The sequence below is a fragment of the Enhydra lutris genome, unplaced genomic scaffold, assembly GCF_002288905.1.
Source record: "Enhydra lutris kenyoni isolate GAN:26980312 unplaced genomic scaffold, ASM228890v2 scaffoldscaffold217, whole genome shotgun sequence".
Classification (NCBI taxonomy): domain Eukaryota; kingdom Metazoa; phylum Chordata; class Mammalia; order Carnivora; family Mustelidae; genus Enhydra; species Enhydra lutris.
Window position 1 is genome coordinate 50,325 of NW_019154301.1, and position 21,629 is coordinate 71,953.

The 21,629-nt window shown below is 37.7% G+C and overlaps 1 protein-coding gene across 1 annotated transcript in view; it reads right to left on the reverse strand.

The window, feature by feature from the left end:
* Positions 1-21,629, reverse strand: part of LOC111140173 (ankyrin repeat domain-containing protein 26-like) — a gene marked incomplete at its 3' end in the record, with an annotated part of 73,038 nt that overhangs the window by 42,255 nt on the left and 9,154 nt on the right. The window contains exons 7-12 of the mRNA XM_022492515.1: positions 21,135-21,163; positions 20,971-21,043; positions 18,099-18,127; positions 17,937-18,009; positions 11,975-12,057; positions 6,609-6,757 (exon numbers count right to left, since the gene is read on the reverse strand). Of these exons, the coding sequence (XP_022348223.1) occupies positions 6,609-6,757; positions 11,975-12,057; positions 17,937-18,009; positions 18,099-18,127; positions 20,971-21,043; positions 21,135-21,163 (436 nt within the window). The remainder of the gene's footprint in view (positions 1-6,608; positions 6,758-11,974; positions 12,058-17,936; positions 18,010-18,098; positions 18,128-20,970; positions 21,044-21,134; positions 21,164-21,629) is intronic.

A 21,629-nucleotide genomic window follows, 5' to 3' on the forward strand; every position in this document is an offset into this window, starting at 1 on the left:
CCCCCCCCCCCCCCCCCCGCCGCTTGCCGCCTGCCCTGCCCTCCGCAGTAGAGGGGGTGGCGGTCCTGCCCAGCGTTGCTGCGGCGTCATGGAGCCACGGCCCGGTGTGCCGGCCTTAGGGCAGGAGAAGGGGGAGCAACCAGGCCGGGGGCCAAGGGCCCGGTGACTGCCACGCTCCCCTCCCCCAGAACTGCCCAGCCTGGGGCTGCCTCCACTCTCGGGGTGGGAGAAAGGTGTTCTCAAGAGGAGGGCGAGCCCTGGGCTGGAGAAGCACTTTCCCTCCTCCAACCACGTCCTGACTGGCAGCGCCCCCCTCAGGGACGGGTCCCGGCTCGCTGACCTGTCCTCACTTCTGCACTGACCTTGGCGATATGCTGAGGCCCAGCTTGGTGTTCTCTCTCATCTGAATCAACGGTGACGTCTGATTTTTATTTCTGCCCCGAGGGGTCAGGAAGAGTCTTCTGGAAGGTTCTGCCTTGGACATTCATAATTGAGCTCAGAGGCCTTGCCCTGCCCCTCCCTCCCTGCCCCCAATCACTGCAGTGTCCAGCCCAGTGTTGAACAGATTCTAGTGTTTTGTCTCATTACAAATAAACAGAATTTAATTGGTTAAAAAAAAATTACCATATTTCATTTTCCTTAATAAAATATAAATGAAGTTTGTGATTCCTTTGATCCATTTTACTATAATTAAAACTAATATAAATACCAGTAAAAGAATAAGTAGCAAGTAACCACAATATTGGGCCCCCAAAAAATTAAAAAAAAAAAAATGCATACAACTGACAGGTTAAATTGTCAGAAGGGACCCATGTCAAACTTCCCTTTTGTTTAAGTGAGAATTAGTATTATGTTAAAAACAATATATGCAGGTTAAACCCCATTCACTCAATAAACACTTATTGAATAGAACTATATATGCTAGAACGTTTTCTAGGCACTGAGAACATGGCAATGAACAGATAAAAATCCTACTCATGAGTGAAGTAAACACAATAAACAATAAACTACACAGGCAAAATAGCCAGTAGTAGAGGAGAAAAACTAAAGCAGAGAAATCAAATTTTGATGTGCTATAGGATAACCAAGAAATCAGGATATTTCCTGAAATATAGGATAACCAGGAAATCGGGATAACCAAGAAAGGCCTTAATTTTTCTTAAGATTTTATTTATTTATTTGACAGAGAAAGAGATCACAAGTAAGCAGAGAGGCAGGCAGAGAGAGAGGGGGAAGCAGGACCTCGCTGAGCAGAGAGTCCTATGCAGAGCTCCATCCCAGGACCCCCGCATCATGACCTGAGCTGAAGGCAGAGGCTCAACCCACTGAGCCACCCAGGCACCCCGAAAGGCCTTAATTTTTAAGCAAAAATTAAAAAAAAAAAAAAAAAAAGGAAGGAGCAAGGAGCAAGCAAGTCATAAGAGTATTGATGGGAAAAGCACTCCAGAGTCAACAGCAAGTAGAGAGGTATGCTCAAAGTGTTTATAGTGAGCAAAAATAAAAAAGAAAAGAAAAAGAAAAACATTCAGTGTGCATCAACAGAGTGAAAAGGACAGAAAATAGGAGTTCAAATCAAGGAGAGGTGGTAAGCAATAGGGAGAGACCCGAGATGAATAGATCATACAAGGCCTTGTAGGTGTTAGAAAGAACTTCGGCACGTACTCTGAGTGAAATCGGAGGCAATTGGGGTTTGAGCAGAGGAAGACATAATCTGACTTATGTTTTAAAAGATCCACTGTGTTTAAAATTAACGGAAAAAGAAAAGACAAAAGAACAAACAAGAAGACCAATTAGTTAATTATTACACTTATACGGACAACAGATGACAGTGGCTTGGTCATGGAAGATGTGTTTGGCTTCTGGATATATTTTGAAGGAAGACCTGACAAGATTTGCTGACAGATTAGATGGGATGTGTATGAAAAAGAAAAAGACAGGAGTCAAAAATGATACCAATTTTTTTTTGGCAGAGCAACTAGAAGAATTGTCATTAACTTAATTAGGAAAGACAAGAAGGGCAGGTATAAGAAAGAATATCAGTATTCAATTTTGGAGATGTTAAGTTTGCAATACCCAATAACTATCCCAAAGAAATATCAAATAGCTGGTTTTATATGTAGGTCTGGAATTCCACAGAGAGATGTGGGCTGGAGATACAACCTTGAGGATCATTAGAATATACAAGATAGTAAAAGTCAAGAGAAAGAAGATCAAGGACTGATTCCTAGAAGACTTCAATGTGGAAGAGGTGGAGAATGAGCAGAAAGAAGCAAATCAGGCTGAGATATACAGACTAGAAAGGCAGGTGGTAACCAGGTGAGTGAGTGATATCCTGAAAGCTAAATGAAGATAGAATTTTGGAGAAGAGAGTTTTCCAATGGGTCAAATATTGCTGATAGGTTAAATAAAATAAGATCTAAGAAATTATGTCTAGATTTATTAGAATGAAAATCAGTGGTGGGGTGCCTGGGTGGCTCAGTGGGTTAAGCCTCTGCCTTCGGCTCAGGTCATGATCTCAGGGTTCTGGGATCAAGTCCCACATCGGGCTCTCTGATCGGCATGGAGCCTGCTTCCTCCTCTCTCTCTCTCTGCTTGCCTCTCTGCCTACTTGTGATCTCTGTCAAATAAATAAAATCTTTTAAAAAAAAATGAAAATCAGTAGTAACCTTTGAAAAATCAATTCTGGAGTAATGGGACTGGAAATTACTAGTGAGAATTTAAGAGTGAATGGGAGGGAAATAAGGATCACTGATTGTACATGGTTCTTTTAAGGATTTCATAGCTAAGTGGAATGATCACAGATGACTTAATTTTCTTGTTTAGTTCAATCCTTACACATGATGACGTAGTATTTTTGTAATATTTTGAAATTTTTAAATTACATACATGTAGCACTAAATTTTTTTTTCTTGTTTGTTTGTTTTAAGTGCCACACCAAGGGGACGCTTGAGTGGCTTAGTCTGTTAAGTCTCCAACTCTTGGTTTTGGCTCAGGTCATGATCTCAGGGTTGTGGGATCTAGTCCTGCACAGGGCTCTGCTCTCAGTGCCAAGCCCGCCTGTCCCTCTCTCCACCACCACACCTCACCCCCAACTCTCTCTCTAATATAAACAAATAAAATCTTTAAAAAAAGCCAGACCAAGGCATTAAATAATTCATGAAATTATACAAGCAAAAGACTCCTTAAAAATTTTCTAGATATATAATATTATATAACCTGATTATCACTTTTTCTTATGCTTAAAGAGACCACAGAAAAACTCTAAGTACCAACAGCAGTATTTCATGCTTGATAAAAATCATCTAATTCTAGGATATCTTCTACTATCCAAAATAATTAGTCATATTAAAATTCTGTAAGAGAACTACAAGGGGTTTATAATGCAGAAAATATTCCTATTTTGTAAACTGAATTCTCATAAATTCTAAAATATGAGGTCACTATTGAAAATTTTGGTGTGGCACATGTAGAAATAGATTCTCTTTAAAAAGGAAGGATAATAGCACACGTGCATGGTACTTTAAGAAGAGTCAACGCATTAGCAACATCTTGGTTTATAACACAGGGATCAAATCAAATGTTTGTATAGAACATGGGACAAGTTGACACATGAAATCTCTTGGTAATACTCAGATCAATTTGAGGGTCCAACATTTGAGCACTCGTGCATTAGGAACCAAAACCAAAACCTAGTGACTAGCAATTTTGTTGGTAATAAGAGTGCCAGAATAGCAGGTAACTTCCTTTTGCAGCACAGCAGATATTAAAAGTATTCTATTTTTCACAAAACTCAACCATTCTCCTACACCATACATAAAGATAAATTCTAAATGGATGAAAGACCTCAGTGTGAGACAGGAATCCATCAGAACCCTAGAGCAGCCCCATAGGCAGTAACCTCTTCGACATCAGCCACAGCAACTTCTTTCAGAACATGTCTCCAAAGGCAAAGGAAACAAAAGTGAAAATGAACTTTTGGGACTTCCTCAAGATAAAAAGCTTCTGCACAGCAAAGGAAACAGTCAACGAAACAAAGAGACAACCCACGGAATGGGAGAAGATATTCACAACTGACACTACAGATAAAGGGCTGGTATCCAAGATCTATAAAGTACTTCCCAAACTCCACACCCAAAAAACAAATAATCAAGTCAAAAAATGTGCAGAACAACAGACACATGAGAAAGTGCTCCACATCACTCAGCATCAGGGAAATACAAATCAAAACCACAATGAGATACCACCTCACACCAGTCGGAATGGCTAAAATTAACAAGTCAGGAAATGACAGATGCTGGCGAGAATGTGGAGAAAGGGGAACCCTCCTACACTGTTGGTGGGAATGCAAGCTGATGCAACCACTCCAGGAAAACAGCATGGAGGTTCCTCAAAAATTTGAAAACAGAGCTACCCTACGACCCAGCAATCACACTACGGGGTATTTACCCTAAAGATACAGATGTAGGTATCTGAAGGGGCACATGCACCTGAATGTTTATAGCAGCAATGTCCACAATAGCCAAACAATGGAAAGAACCTAGATGTCCATCCACACATGAATGGATAAAGAAGATGTGGTGTATATATATACAATGGAATACTATGCAGCCATCAAAAGAAATGAAATCTTGCCATTTGCGATGACGTGGATGGAACTAGAGGGTATTATGCTGAGGTAAATAAGTCAATCAGAGAAAGACAATGATCATATGATCTCCCTGATATGAGGAAGTTGAGAGGCAACGTGGGGCGATTGGGGGGTAGGAAAAGAATAAATGAAACAAGATGGGATCAGGAGAGAGACAAATCATAAGAGACTCTTAATCTCACAAAACAGAGGGTTGCCGGCGGGAGGGGGGTATGGAGAGGGTGGTTGGGTTATGGACATTGGGGAAGGTATATGCTATGGTGAGTGCTGTGAAGTGTGTAAACCTGGTGATTCACAGACCTGTACCCTTGGGGCTAATAATACATCATAAGTTAATAAAAAAAATAGAAAGTTATATTTAAAAAAATGGGCAGAAGACATGAACAGATACTTCTCCAAAGAAGACATACAAATGGCTAATAGACACATGAAAAAATGTTCATCATCATTAGCCATCAGGGAGATTCAAATCAAAACCACAATGAGATACCACCTTACAACAGTTAGAATGGCCAAAATTAACAGGACAGGAAACAACAAGTGTTGGAGAGAATATGGAGAAAGGGGAGCCCTGTTACACTGTTGGTGGGAATGCAAGTTGGTGCAGCAGCTTTGGTAAATAGTGTGGAGGTTCTGCAAAAAGTTAAAAACAGAGCTACCCTAAGACCCAGCAATTGCATTACTGGGTATTTACCCCAAAGATACAGATGTAGTGAAAAGAAGGACCATATGCATCCCAATGTTCATAGCGGCAATGTCTACAATAGCCAAACTGTGGAAGGAGCAGAGGTACCCTTCAACAGACAAACGGATGAAGAAGATATGGTCCATATATACAATGGAATATTCCTCAGCCATCAAAAAGGGTGAATACCAACATCTGCATCAACGTGATGGAACTGAAGGAGATGATGCGGAGTGAAATAAGTTAAACAGAGAAAGACAATTATGACATGGTTTCACTTATTTGTGGAACATAAGGAATAGCATGGAGAACATTGGAAGGAAGGGAAAAATGAAGGGGGGAAAATCAGAGGGGGAGATGAACCCTGAGACTATGGACTCTGGGAATCAAACTGAGGCTGTTAAAGGGGAGTGGGGTGGGGGAGTTGAGTGAGCCCAATGATGGTTATTAAGAAGGGCTTGCATTGCATGGAGCCCTGGATGTTATACACAAACAACGAATCACAGAACACTACATCAAAAACTAATGAGGCTATGGTGACTACCATAGCATAATTTAAAAAAATGAAAAGAAAAAGAAATGCTGGGATAGAAAAATAAATAAGTAGATAAAAGTATTCCAAAATTTGCATAAAATATGACATCAAACCAAAAACTTTAAATATACTTTGTTAAACAATCAGTACTTTGTAGACCTAAACTCATTTTTTCAAACAGTTGCATACTACATTGTTTTACAGGGGTGAAAATTTACTTCCCTATTGAAGGATACTGAGACTATCTCCAACTTTTTTATATGAAATTAATGCTATAATAAATATCCTTAACATATGTCATATTTTATATATATAAAATGTATAATAAATGTCCTTAGAATGTGTGTGTGTGTTTATGTTTACCCAAGTCATGTTTTCCTATAGGATCTAGTCCTGGCAATGAAGCTCTTGGCATAAAGAGACAGAATATTTAAAGTTTTTGAAACAAAATGCTAAATCACTCTTCAGAAAGGATTTACCAATTTTATTTAACAACATTATATAAGAATGCCCTTTTCCTCACATTTGCTAACTTTGGTTGTTAATTTTTAAATAAAGTATTTATCACTATGACTGCAAAAATGGTATCTCATTATTTAAATTTTTCTGATTAGCACCCAAATTGAAATAGTCTTACTAAAAACCATAAAATTTGTTAATCATGAATGTTAGCTCCAACTAGAATTTGTTTTATAGGAAAATAATTATTACCTACTATTTAAATATTGCTATAGGCTTACCCATCAGATTCTTCATTTTCCGTAATAGGACATGGGTTGTTATCAGTTTTTCCACTCCCTATTGGATGCATTAGTCCAGCAGCAGCAGAAGCATATATGCTTTCCAATACTGCCATTTCATCATTTTGGTGCTTCTCCGTTTCTTCAATCTTTAATGGAAGTTTGATACAAAGGATAATCGTTACTAGTTTATTCATTAAAAAGAACTTTTTATTCATTAATTATACATGTTTTAAAGATTTTATTTATTTATTCATCAGAGAGAGAGAGAGCACAAGCAGGAGGAGGTGCCAGCAGAGGGAGAAGGAGGCTCCCTACTGAGCAGGGAGCCCAGTGCAGGACCCCATCCCAAGACCCTGGGATCATGACCCAAGCCAAAGTTGGCTCTTAACCAACTGAGGCACCCAGACATCCCAGAACTTTTTTCAATAATTATATCATTTGACTCTTAGTTTGTCATAATTTTAATTCACAAAAATATTTTGTGGTTATCATTACAAGTAAGTGCAATTTTTATAAATTCTGCTTCATTTCTATTTCAATAAAGAGAGAGGAATTGGGACGCATGGGTACCTCCGTGGATAAGTATCTGCCTTCAGTTCAGGTCATGATCGAGTCCAGACCTGCTTCTCCTTCTGCCAGTACCTCCCCCTGCTTGTGTGCACCTGCTCTCTCACTCTCTCCCTCCCTCTCACTCTCTCTCTGACAAATAAATAAAATCTTTAAAATAACTAACTAAATAAATAAAATTAAAATAGCAGAATTTTCCAAATTTTCAAAAAGGGCTTTCTTAATTTTGTATTCACATCCATGCTTTTCTACCTAACATTCCCCACCCTACCCTATCTGATCAGCAGATAAAAAGAAATAAAAAGACAAAGACATAAAATTTGTGGTCTTCTGTCTTTACCATCTGGATTTTGCATAAACAGTTAGATTTAAAGGCTGTGACATTGTGGTGCTCTAGAAACAAACAGGAAGCTTTCCTCTTTTTGGACCGAGCTATTCTTTCCCCACTGTCTCTTATAATCCTTTTTCCATTTGGTCCCTAGGGTTACCAGTAAAGTGACAGTGTTCATTAAAATATATGATCCAAAGTCCACCACAACACACCAAAAAAAAAAACCAAAAAAAAAAAACCCAGAGTGAATCTGCTCTTAGTGCAGAATTTTGGGAACTGAGTAATGCTCCCCAAATTCCACATTCAGTAACCATAAAATTTTATCGCTAGAGGGTATAAAAGTAATTATCAACTTTAATCCCATTTTCTACTGATGATGGGAGTAAAACCAAAAAAGGTTAATGATTTGTCCAAAGTTCCTAAAGTGGCATTACCTAGCATTTTATGGCACCAAAAGAGATGATATAATTCTTTAATGCCAAATCAGATAAGTTACCAAATTCATTAAATTAACCAGATACATTAAGAGTGTGACATTGGCACAGTAATTTAATACCTTAATTGGGGATGAGGTGCTTAGCTACTTTTTCTGTTAAAGAAGGATATCCCTATATTTTTGTCTATTTTTTAAAATTCAATTCACCTCAAAAGTCAGTTTTCTCCCTTCCAGTTAAATACTGAAGGTTTGTTGAAGGTTTATGCTACCTACATTATAAAAATCATACATGTCAAAATGGACCATACTTTATAAAACATAATATGAAGGTTTGGCTCAACAGAAATGTGTGAAAATGGTGATTAAAAAGAAAAAAATGTGGAGGGGGCACCTGGGTGGCTCAGTCAATTGGGCCTCTGACTCTTGATTATGGCTTAGGTCATGATCTTGGGGTCATGGGATAGAGTCCTGCATCAGGCTCTATTCTCAGTAGGAAGTCTGCTTCTCTCTCTCCCTCTCTCTCCTTTTGCCCCTCCCCCTGCTCATGCTCTCTCTCTAAATAAATAAATAAATCTTAAAAAAGAGTCTGTTTAGGGGCACATGGGTGGCTCAGTCTGTTAAGCGGCTGCCTTTGGCTTAGGTCATGATCCCAGCGGTCCTGGAATCGAGCCTCACATCGGGCTCCCTGCTCAGAAGAGAGCCGGTCTCTCCCTCTTCCTCTGCCTGCTGCTCTGCCTACTTGTGGTCTCTTTCTATCTCTCTGTCAAATAATTAAATTTTTAAAAAAGCTTTAAAAAAAAAGAATCTGTTTTAAAAACATATGGAGAAAAAAAGTGATCATACAAATATTTGTTATTAAAAATATCTCAAAGTGATCGTGTTGGAATTCTGAGTTCCAAGAGTGAGTGAAGCAGAGAAGATTGCACATACTGAAACAATAAAAAGAAGCAATAAATAGATTGGTTTAGCTGAAATATTTGTTTATATCCTCTTTCTTGTCCTTGTTTCTTTCCCATTTTATTGTTGATGTAAGTGCAATTTATATTTAAGCCAATAGATAAAAATGAAAACCCTAGAAATGGGACACCTGGGTGGCTCAGTGGTTAAGCTTCTGCCTTTGGCTCAGGCCATGATCCCAGGGTCCTGGGATGGAGCTCCAGGTCAGGTTCCCTGCTCAGGAGAGTCTGCTTCTCCCTTTCTCTCTCCCTCTGCCTCTCCTCAACTCATGCTCTCACACGCACACACATGCTCTCTCTCTCAAATAAGTTAATCTTAAGAAAAAATCTAGAAATTATTATATATTTTTTAAAAATGTATTTATTTGGTAAAGAGATCATAAGGAGGAAGGGCAGAGGGAGAAGGAGAGAGAAACTAAAGCAGACTCCACGCTGAGCTAAGTGCCCAAGGCCGGGCTTGATCTCACGACCCTGAGATCACAACCCACGCCAGAAACAAGAGTCGGATGCTTGACTGTGCCACCTGGGCGCCCCAAGATAACTGCATTTTTTAAAGCAATTTTCTTTACAGTTTTTGGTTCATGAAGTCACAAGGTACAGAGATAAATTAGTTTCCCAGTTCGTATGCCACTTGGCAGACTGAAAGAGAAACTTAAGGAAAACAAATCATAAGAATGTTTTTCCTGCACTCTACCATTTAGACAGCAGAAATAATCTATTTCTGAACACAATTACATATTTAGACAACCCCATATGATACATGAACCTTTTCATAACTGGAAAATCAATATGGCTCAGGTCATTGATAAAGAAAAGAACAAAAGAGCAGCTCAAAGTGAATCTCTACCTCTTTTTGAAGTTCAACGTTTCTCTGTTCCAAAGACAGGAACTCTATCTGCAACGTGCCTACCTCATTCTTAAACTTTTTCACATCTTGCTATGAATCTTCCTCTAGATACACTTCTGATGTTCTGTAACTACATGCTGGAGAACTCCCATTTTCTAATTCGGGATCCATACTTCTATAGTTATTAGTACTGTCATTGCTGCATATAATGGCTTCTAGAATAAGTCTTTTGTTTTCTTCTAAGCGTTTGTAACAGCAGAAATAGTTTGCCTTTTTATTTGACTCTTTCGTCTCATCTCACTGAGGCAGGCAAGCCAAGAATCAAAACGGCTTCCTGGATTACTAGACTGAGGTATACACCCAATGTCTAATTTACAATCAGGGCTAGATTGGTTTATACTTTTTGCCATTTGCATGTCAAACTCTTGGTCTTCTTTCACTTCAAATGTAACCCATGGGTTCCTTACTTTTTTATTTTCTCTATCACTATCAAAACTCTCATTTTTGTTAAAAAAAATGCTCAAAGTCTGATTTGTTATCATTTTCAGAGTCTGATTTATTTTCACTTAAGGAAAGATCAGAAGATGACCGGCAACTATGATCTGAGGATGAATGAGAAAGAACGACATTTTCGAGTCTAGACTCTTTCTGTTCAGGTAATGCCTGAAGTATGACAAAGACAGGCAATGCAAATGCATCTTTTTTCTCACAATCAAATCTATCATTTGTCAAATTAGAAGGTATTTCCGTTAAGTTTGCTCCTTCTTTAAAGGGACCATATAGTGACTCTTCCTTAGGATAAGCAGTAATTTTGTTTTTTTCACAAATTTCACTTCTGCTTTAACTATCTGGTGATGAGTTTTAACTTATTTTTCCACTCTAATTTTCTTGTTTGGTCCACATGTCCTCATACTTTTGAACAGAGGGATGTTCTGAGTATAAAAATATATCATCCTCTCTATCACATTCCTTATTCATTCCTGGTTCTTGAGCCATTTTTGACAGATACAAAAGTTAAATTGCTGTGTTTGATTTTCAGATGTCCTTTCTGTCAGCATACATGTTTGTAAAATAACTTTATCCTTAAGTAATCAAGTATGGACAAAGAAAAAATTAGAAAATAATTAAAATTTAACTGTTAAATTTCTTAATCTATGTTAAGCTGCTCCCAAGTCACTGGATTGTAACTAAGAAGCAAAAAATAACTTGCCCTAGCCTGAAACAGAAGAAAAACACAAATCCATAAACTTAACTTTGTCAGTTTTTTTAAGCTAAACAATTCATTACATGTTATATCTACCAAAAAATGAATTAGATGATTTTCAATGTTACAAACTTAAAAACATTTTATCTTGCCATACCTTAAACAGTGAGCCCCAATAGTGCATTTGAAGATTTTTTTAAAGATTAATGACTAAAGAATAGGCAAACTTATTATTAGGAGCCAAAATCAATAAACATCAATCAGAAAGAAAAATAAATTCCTAAATTTTAATTCAAATTATATACTGTGATAGTGTTATACATCACTATAAATTATCTGCCTGCATCTAGCAATTGTAACGTCCACTGAGAGTGGATAAGAAAAATGTTAATAATATTTACAGATTCCCTATACTGAAATGAAGTAACTGAAAAAGTGCCTGTTTATTACCCAACTACAAAGGTCCCATCCTGGAAGGTGTGATTCTACAATAGGCAATTGTGTTGATTTTATGACCCTACTCTCTGAAGTCGACTACACAGAGATCACAAGGCAAAATAAATCTTTAATCTTTGCATTAGTGACTGGCAATACAGAACTCACATTTTGAACCACTGAGAACTGCACATTAAGAACCACCAAGAACCACTCCTTCTACATGAGTCTAAGTCAGTAGTCATCATTGTTATACTGCTCATAATTTCAACTGCTTAAACATATGGTTCAGTATTTGATGTTACCTTTTTAGCATGTGAAAACTTACAAAAATGGAAGAAGCAAACAATATTCAGGAAATTTTTTGGTCCAATTCCAAGGATAAAGTTTAACTATAAGCTACTATAAATTCTAACAATATTTTAAATTTGGTAACTTGTAAAATTTTACAAAAACTAAATATTAAATTATAATCTATCAACTTCAATATGTTCTGTTCAGAAGATAATTTCAATTGAACTATGTTACATTCTTAAAGCAGGGAAAACAATATAAAATTGGAAATTTAAATTTAAATTTGTATATACCTGCAGGTGTTTATTTTCACTTTCACTAAGACTTTCTTCCTCTTCTTCTGTTGTCATTTCTAAGTCTAGTTCTGCTGAAAAATCTATATGTTTAATTAAAATGGACAAATTAGAATGGTTAGATAAAAGCTATAACCTTCGTAAAAATAGAAAACAACATCTTATCAATTAAGAGTTTAAATTAACCTTAATCTTTAGCTGAATATTTACTTTAAGAAACACTTTTCATTATCAAAAACGTCAACAAACCATTTGGGAAATACTAAATGTCACTAGGTTAAAGGCATACAAACACCTCAAAGACTCATTCACAAATTCACCCACCTAACACCAACGAACAAAACAATCAGAAACAAAATTTTAAAATGCAGCAGAAAGATATAAAATCACAACAGACTATTCTTTACCTTGTTACAGTACTTCTTAAACAACACCCTAAGCTTCAACTACAACATTATTCATGGTTTCCAAAATTACTAGTATTTTTTATGCCGTTATCAGTGTACAACCTTCCTACGGGTGTATTTACCTGATGAGTGTAAACATTCCTAAAATGTTTTTCTCTACTACTTGCCAAATTTCATCACATCTTATAGGACACAGACTGCTACATAAAGTCATCCTTGATTATGGCTACCCTTCCCTAGATAAACAGATCTCTTTCTTTGGGGCTATGTTAGTACCATACAGATTTTTCTAGTGTATCTTCACCACCTGAACTGTAAGTTACATATATATATATACACACACACATATCTATATATGTGTGTGTGTGTGTGTATATATATATATATACACACATATATTTCTTTTGTTACTAGACTGTATGGGACAATCTCTCTCTCTTTTTTAAGAGAGAGAGAGGGGGAAGGAGAAGAGGGAGAGAGAATTTTGACCAGGCTCCACACAACAGCACTGAGCCCCACATGGGGCTTGATCTCACAACTCTGAGGTCATGAACTGAGCCAAAATCAAGAGTTTGACAGTTAACCGACTGAGCCCCCCCCAGGGGTCCCTGTATGGGACAATCTCATAAATCATCTCTGTGTAAACACTCTCTATTTTACTCAGTAATTATTTACTGAGTTTCCAGTAAGTGCTAGGCACCCAGGTTTAAAGAAGCATGTAGATAAAAGGTGTCAGGAATGGATTTTCTAGAGATAATGCCTGAACTGAGACAGCAACACTGAGGTCAGACAGATTCAAAGGGGTTATAGGGCGGAAAATGGGGGGAATATACAAGCCTGTAGTAAGACAAGGAAGAGAAACACACAACAGGGTAAATATCTGTCTAAAATACAGGAATCAAAGAGGAAGACACCAAAAGCAGTTCAGAATGCCAGAGAAAAGGGCAGACAGTAGAAAGGGTTGGAGAGCTTAGCAGAACTCAAAATTATGAAAGCTTTATATGTAATTTTAAGATACCTGGACACAAACATATTTTCAACAATGGTTCACAGTCATATTTGCATTTGAGACAGATCCCTCTAAATGCTGTGGAGAGGGATGAATTTGAGGGGCATTGTAATAAAAGGTGGGAGATGAATGAGAAGGCACTGATGCAAAATAAAGATGAAGCACACATGAACTGACAGAATCGTTCTAGAAATATTGAGGATATAAAATTATCAGGGCCAGTACAGAATAAATCTGTACTAAATGAATAAACACACAATCTTGTGTACCTAGCAACCAACTTTGCTCATTACTTTATAAAAGGCATCAAGTGGGAATTATTCTACATGAACTGTTTTAAGTATTTATTTTATAATTTTTCTGTTCCATATCTTCCTGTGTTACAGGAACCTGTGGGTGCTTTGTTTCAAAAGCCCTGCTTCTTGGATCCACCAAGCTCACGAGGAAGTAACAGGAACAAGTCACTTGTATAGGTAAATAACTTTGAATTTATTGTCTGCATTCACTAGTCTAGGAGACAATTGAAAATCTTTTGAAAAATATACTGTTAATTCTACAAGTAAAGAAAGAACATAAAACTACAGGGGTGAAAAAAATACTGTACAATTTATTAGTACCAATCTGAACATATGACTGATAAAAGCCACTGAGTTAACTGGTACATTAAGTAGAGTACACATTAGATATGGTTAATCAACAGACTGAGTATATCAGGAGAATATTATTTTTAAATGATATAGTACTCCTTAAAACCAATATTCCACCTATTCATCAAAATTAATGAAGGGGGGGGCGCCTGGGTGCCTCAGTCAGTTAAGCGACTGCCTTCAGCTCAGGTCATGATCCCAGGGTCCTGGGATGGAGTCCTGCATCAGGCTCCCAGGTCAGTGGGGAGTCTGCTTCTCCCTCTGCCCCTCCTCCCACTTTTTCTCTCAATCTCTCTCACTCTCTCAAATAAATAAAATCTTTTAATAATAATAATAATAATAAAGGGGCATCTGGGTGGCTCAGTGAGGTAAGTTGTCTACTCTTGATTTCAGCTCAGGTCATGATCTCAGGGTTGTGAGATCGAGCCCCACATCAGACCCCATGCTAAGAATGAAGCCTGCTGCTTGGGGTTCTCTCCCTCCCTCTCCTTCTGCCTTCCCTCCCTCGTTCCCCATTTTCTTGCTCTCTAAAAAGATAAAATAAAAATAATAAAACAAGGAGATAGACTCTGCATACATAGTTGAGAAGACGGTACTATATAGTAAATTCTCAATGATTCCCATTATTGCTGGGAAAGCCAACTCTAAAATATAGTCATACAGAATATAGGAAATATTTTAATATTTGGTTTGGGAAGCAGCTTTTTCTAGTTACACTGAATATAATTTGACCAATACTTGTGAATTTAAAGCTATAAAAATAAAGCTAAGAAACTGTGTTTTCAATAAGCAATCTTTAGACCTCTACCTAGTATTCCCAGCTGGGCACAAACTTCTAAATATAATCCTGCTACCCACTCTCAAGTGAATATTAAAAAATAGCCTAAAAGAAATTACTTTCTCCTAATTCTTTTTTTTTTTTTTTTAAGATTTTATTTATTAGGCGCCTGGGTGGCTCAGTTGGTTGAGCAACTGCCTTTGGCTCACGTCATGATCCCAGACTTCTAGGATCGAGTCCCGCATCGGGCTCCCAGCTCCTTGGGGAGTCTGCTTCTCCCTCGGACCTTCTCCTCTCTCATGCTCTCTCTCACTCATTCTCCCTCAAATAAATAAATAAAATCTTAAAAAAAAAAAAAAGATTTTATTTATTTATTTATTTGACAGACAGAGATCACAAGTAGGCTGAGAGGCAGGCAGAGAGAGAGAGGAGGAAGCAGGCTCCCAGTTGAGCAGAGAGCCCGATACGGGGCTCAATCCCAGGACTCTGAGATCATGACCTGAGCCGAAAGCAGAGGTTTTAATCCACTGAGCCACCCAGGCGCCCAACTTTCTCCTAATTCTTATTCCTATGTTGCTTTGGTTAGAAGAAGAATGCAAATGTCCTGCTAAAAGAGACTGTTTGGTTGTAGGTTGCATAAAAGGAGTAAACACAAAGTAAATTTTGTCACAAAATTATTTTTGAAAAATCAGAACAATGGTGAGGTCATGGAGAGGTTGAATTCTCTATGCTTCTTCACTACCTTCTTTGTGCTCTCTGTTTCCTGGTAGCTGCGATTCGCACACATGAAGGAGTTTAGAATTTTCTAACATAAACACAGCTCCAATATTATTAATCCTTTTTTAAAAATTTTAAATATTTTATTTATTTATTTGACAGAGAGAGAGATCACGAGTAGGCAGAGAGGCAGGCAGAGAGAGAGGGAAGAAGCAGGCTCCCTGCTGAGCAGAGAGCCCGATGTAGGGCTCGATCCCAGGACCCTGAGATCATGACCCGAGCCGAAGGCAGAGGCCCTAACCCACTGAGCCACCCAGGCGCCCCTTCTTAATCCTTTTTTTAATCTATTAAGGGCATCTGTTTAAACTCTGTGGATGCCGACCACTTTTTGGTCACCGACTGTAATAGAGACGGGCGTTTATCATCAACTTTCAAATCCCTGGATCTTTGACAAATTGCACTATTTTGGTCCAAACCAGTAGACTTCTAATTGGACAAATCTAAAAAGCAAAGTTGATTTATTAGAATGTAAATAATAATACAAACTTGACTAATTTGTATAAATTCTTTTGTCAGAGAAGCAGTCCCATGTTCTACTCTTCTCTCAGACGTATTACTACTCATTCATAGCTTATTGTATTTTACATGTCCTATACTTGCCATTCACACAGATGAATTTAGCTGCCTTTCATTTTTTGTATTCTCTAGTATTACATAATTTAATTTACTCACCATGCTCTATTACATATTCAGTATTCCATAAGAGTTTTTGTTCAATAATGACTAAGATCTACCAGGTTATAAAATTGTGGGTAATAAAATTTATTTCTAACCATTTATTTTATGTTTAAAGATTTTATTTATTTATTTGACAGAGACCACAGGTAGGCAGAGAAGCAGGCAGAGAAAGAATGGGAAGCAGGCTCCCCGCTGAGCAGAGAGCCTGATGCAGGGCTCCATCCCAGGACCCTGGGATTATGACCTGAGCCGAAGGCAGAGGCTTTAACCCACTGAGCCACCCAGGTGCCCCTTTATTTTATGTTTAAATACATACTATCTATTCCAAAGACATGCATTTTAAAAAAGTTTTAATGAATGGTACTACTTAAACTAAAATGAGATTGTCTTTCCTCAATACACCAATATCTTCAGAAATCTTTAAGTCTTAGACCAACTAAGTTTATATGAGAAAAGAAAGACTTGGGGAATGTAATCATTTCCATGTAAAGACAGGTCAAGTATCGGGCCACATTAGATCCAAAAACTACAGTGCCATGAAACAGAAAATGAATATATAATAAAAATATTTTCCTTTTTTTAAACCAAGATTGTCTGATTTATACCTCTTAAGTGAAGGTAAAAAGCAAGAAATGCAGGAATGAAACCTTAATGCCCATTTCATCAAAAGGGCCCCGTTATCACTTTGAATCCATGAATCCTGTACATGGTTTAAAACAGTTCTCCCATGTCATCTGAGAATCCACAGAGTTCCAGGATCCATCCATTCACAGGATCCAAGAGGTCAAAACTATTTTCACAACAATGATAAATGATATTTGACATTTTCACTCATTCCCTTCTTTAGTGTATGCTGAAGTTTTCTGAACATACGATACATGATAGTATCACAACTTGCATGATTAATGGATCATTAATCTAATGATTAACAAAGTATGATCGTATTTGCTTCTTTATAAATGTCTGTTTTAATTTCTACTATTGTAAATATCAACAGATGGAACGCTCTTAAACAGAAGTTCTTTGGAATTCCCAATACATTTTTAAAAGTATACAAGGACCCTCAGGCCAATGAGTTTCAGAATTTCTGTTGTAAAGGATTATGTCTACCAAATACTAAGATATAACTACTTACTTCCCGCATTTCCAATAATCAAACACACCACACACACACACACACACACACACACACACACACACACAAATCTGCTAATCAGAACATCTGTCTGGCTTAAGATGATGAACATCGACACTAAGATGAAATAAACTTAAAACACAATTCACATGTTAGCAAATGAAGCTAGACTCTAAGTAAAGTTCAGAATTCGGATAAACATTATGAACCAGAAAAAGGTTAGAGTCTAATAACTAACCTCTGGGAAGCCCTAGGAATTAAAGGGGTTCCAAACTGGGAACATTAGGAATTTAAAACATAAAAGTAGAAACTTGAGCTAAAGCTTACATTTTTAAAATCTCTTCTTCTTACACTTGTAAATAACTTTTGTTCAAACATGGATATCAGGAATAACATCTACCTTATTAATATCAAATACTTCACTTAAAATTGCCCCCCCCAAAAAAGGAATTCAGAATAAAAAGACTGTGAGCATTTCAAATATTTTTGTTGTACTACCTTCCACAGTTAAATTTCTATTGTAAAATTTACCTGATTCGGATGTTTCTTTTTCCTCCATTTCTCCTGGTTTATTAGGAAGAGAATGGTTTACTTCAACACCAGGCTGAATGGATATTGAAAGAACACAATTAAGACAATGTACATTTCATACAATCTGTAGTTAAAAATTCAAAATAAAAGTATAAGTTTTACCTTCAAGTAAGAATATTTTCCTGGAGAATCTAAAAAGCAAAAGGGACATATACCTAATTATATGTAAATATGAGAGCCAACTAAACATTTATGCAGTTGGTACTAAGCTGAATCCTTGTGCCTGGTTCTGATTACATTAGGTTTTGGTGTTCTGTTTCTGGAGACAGGAAGGTAGGTTGGGAAGAAAACCAATTTCTAATGAGAGAACAAATCATGACCCTGAGTGGACAAACGAGAAAGCCAATGGTAGAATGCTACATCACATCCTTAGGGCAGTACAACAGAATCATTTATACCATTAGACTGTAAGTATTTACCATGTTCTTCAATTTCTCCCATAATTTAGGCAGTACACACTTCTGATGATAGTTCAACTGAATACATAATTGAGTTATCATCAGAGAAAGTGTTATGAATTGGTCAGCTTGGATATACACTTTTAGGATAATACTTACTGAAAGTACTCATTTTAATCCATACCCATGTGGGCTACTGCTATGCCTACATTTGTTGTATCCTCTAGTTTAGCCATCTTAAAGTTTCTTGATCCGCTCACTCAAGAAGGTATATAAAACACATCTAAGAAATAATGTAGAATAAGCTTTCACTATGGAACTATGACTACCAAAATGGGGGAAAAAATGTATTTAAATGACACAGAACTCTTAGGTACTGAAAATCCTTTGTATTTCAGGATCAGTGTCACACTTACTGATAATAACAATTTTGGCATTTAGGGAACCAACCCTAAAATTTCTTTTGTTTCCAAAACTACTGTGATTTGGTAGATCTTGTCTTTTTTTCTTTTTTAAAGATTTTATTTATTTATTTGTCAGAGAGAGAGCCCAAACGCAGGCAGAGTGGCAGACAGAGGCAGAGAGAGAAGCAGGCTCCCCGCTGAGCAAGGAGCCCCATGGGGACAGGATCCCAGGATCCTAGGATCATGACTTAAGCCAAAGGCAGCAGCATAACCAACTGAGCCACCCAGTCGACTCAAGATGATGTCAGACTTTAAACGGTTTTTGGAATCAGCGATAGTACCAATAAATTACCTATCTTTAAAAAAGAAAAAAAAATAAAAAGCCGTAGCTTCCGAATCTCATTTAAATAATGAATACCAATGCAACACATAACTTTGATGTCCAGTAGACGTGAGGAGGATGAATACGTTGCTATGATTGACCCCATGTCTAGCACTCCATCTGCTTTCAGTATTCTCTGTAGAGCTGCTGTGATTTAATTTTTTCTAGTGCAAATACCCTCGAGCCATCTCAAGTGAATTCCTGGAGTTTCCTCGTCAACTCCAAAATTTCCCAGTTAACGTGCCTTTCTTTCTTCGCTCGTTCCCATCACTATCCCTCTTCTTCATAAGTAATTTCTGGGGGCGCCAGGATGGAGCAGCGGATTGGGCATCCAGCTGTTGATTTCAGCTCAGGTCATGATGGCACGGTCCTGAGATAGAGCCCCACATCAGGCTCCAACTCAGAAGGGAATCAGCTTGAGGCAAATCTCTCCTTCTCCCTTTGCCCCTCTCCCTAATCACACACTGTCTCTCTCATTCTCTCTCCCTAAAACAAATAAAGAAATCCTTTAAAAAAGAGTTATTTCTGGATCTATGGTCTTGATTGTTCTGCTTTTACACCCCTTTTATTAGGGATTGTCTCCACCACTTCTTTCCTCTTTATTTAGCACTAGTATCTCACATCTATAACCTTTCTTTCTGCATCTCCACGCTCCCCTCTAGCTAAAAACATGCTCACAATAAAAAACAAAATAATGCTTTCCCTTCATCCTATGGTGTCTTGAAGTATCCAGGGCCTTTCCAGGTGTCTCTATGTGGAAGTCTACACCCTTGCTACAGAGCACATGACCCAAAGACCATTGACATTCGCATCACCTGACAGGTCAGAATGCAGAACCCCAGACCTGCTGCTCACAATGTGCATTTTTAACAAGGTCTCTGACGATTCACTAAAATGGGAGAAATTCTGGTCCACATTGAGTCTGCTGCCACATTCCTTTACCTTAAGCATCTAGACGCAGGCCTCACATTCGTCACTATCAATTCTTCAAAACTGGAAATGTCTTAAAAGTCGTAAGCTTTCTTTTACTTTTTTTAAAAAAGATTTTATTTAATTATTTGTCAGAGAGCGCGAGCGTGCACAAGCAGGCAGAGTGGCAGGCAGAGGCAGAGAGAGAAGCAGGCTCCCCGCTGAGCATGGAGCCCAATATGGGACTCGATCCCAGGATCCTGGATCATGACCTGAGCGGAAGGCAGACGCTTAACCAACTGAGCTACCCAAGCGTCCCAAAAAGTCATAAACCTTCTAATGGCCTTTTTATCACCGCTAAGGCTTCCTTGAATTCCCCCTAACTCACCCTGCTCTCTTCTTCCTTCCCGTCTCTTACTCGGCACTCAATGATACTATTTATGAAGTACCACCACTTTATATGCCATTAAGATACACACACTCATCGCTGACGAGAACATAGCTCTGCATCATCAGCCATGGCAGTCCTGAATGTCTTCACAACTGTGAGGAAAGCAGGAAGAGGGGGAAAATTTTGGTATGCTACTCTGACAGGTTTTGGTACCTGAAGCTCACTTGATATTATTTTGGCATTTCAAATAGTCTGCTCTACCTTTTAAAAGAATTGAGCTAAAGCTTATGTTTTTTAAAAGCCTTTTTCTTAGGCTTGTAAATAACTTTTATTCAAACATGGATATCAGCAATAACATCTATGTTATTTATGTCAGAACCTTCACTTAACCTTGCCAAAAGGAAAAGAAAGACTTCAGAAGAAGACTGTGAGCATTTCAAATATTTGACTCGACTTCTTTACACCGCTAAATTTGTATTGTAAAATTTACCTGATTGGGATGCTTGTATATCCTCCATTTCTCTGGGTTCATTAGGAACAAAACCTTTCCCCTCCACAGCAGGCTGAATGGGTATTGAAACAATATGATTAAGACATAATGAGCATTTCATGCAATCAGTAGTTAAAAATTCAAAATAAAAATGTAAGTTTTACCTTCAAGTAAGAACATTTTCCTGGAGAATCTAAAAAGCAAAAGAGACATATAGTTAATTATAGGTACATATGAAAGCCAACTAAACATTCATGCAGTTAGTACTAAGCTGAATCCTCATGCCTGGCTCAGATTACATTAGGTTTGGGTGTTCTGTTTCTGCAGACAGGAAAGTGGGTTGGGCAGAAAAGCAATTTCTACTGAGAGGAACAAATCATGACCCTGAGTGGACAAACGTGAAAGCCAGTGGTACAATGCTACATCACATCCTTGAAGCAGTACAGCAGAATCATTTATACCATTAGACTCTAAGTATTTACCACCTTCTTCAATTTGTCCTGTAATTTAGGCAGTCCACAGTTGTGATGATAGTTCAACTGAATGCATAATTGAGTTTTCATCAGAGAAAGCATTATGAACTGATCAGCTTTGATATACAGTTGTAGGATAACAGTTACTAAAAGTACTCATTTTTGTCCATACCCACGTGGGCTACT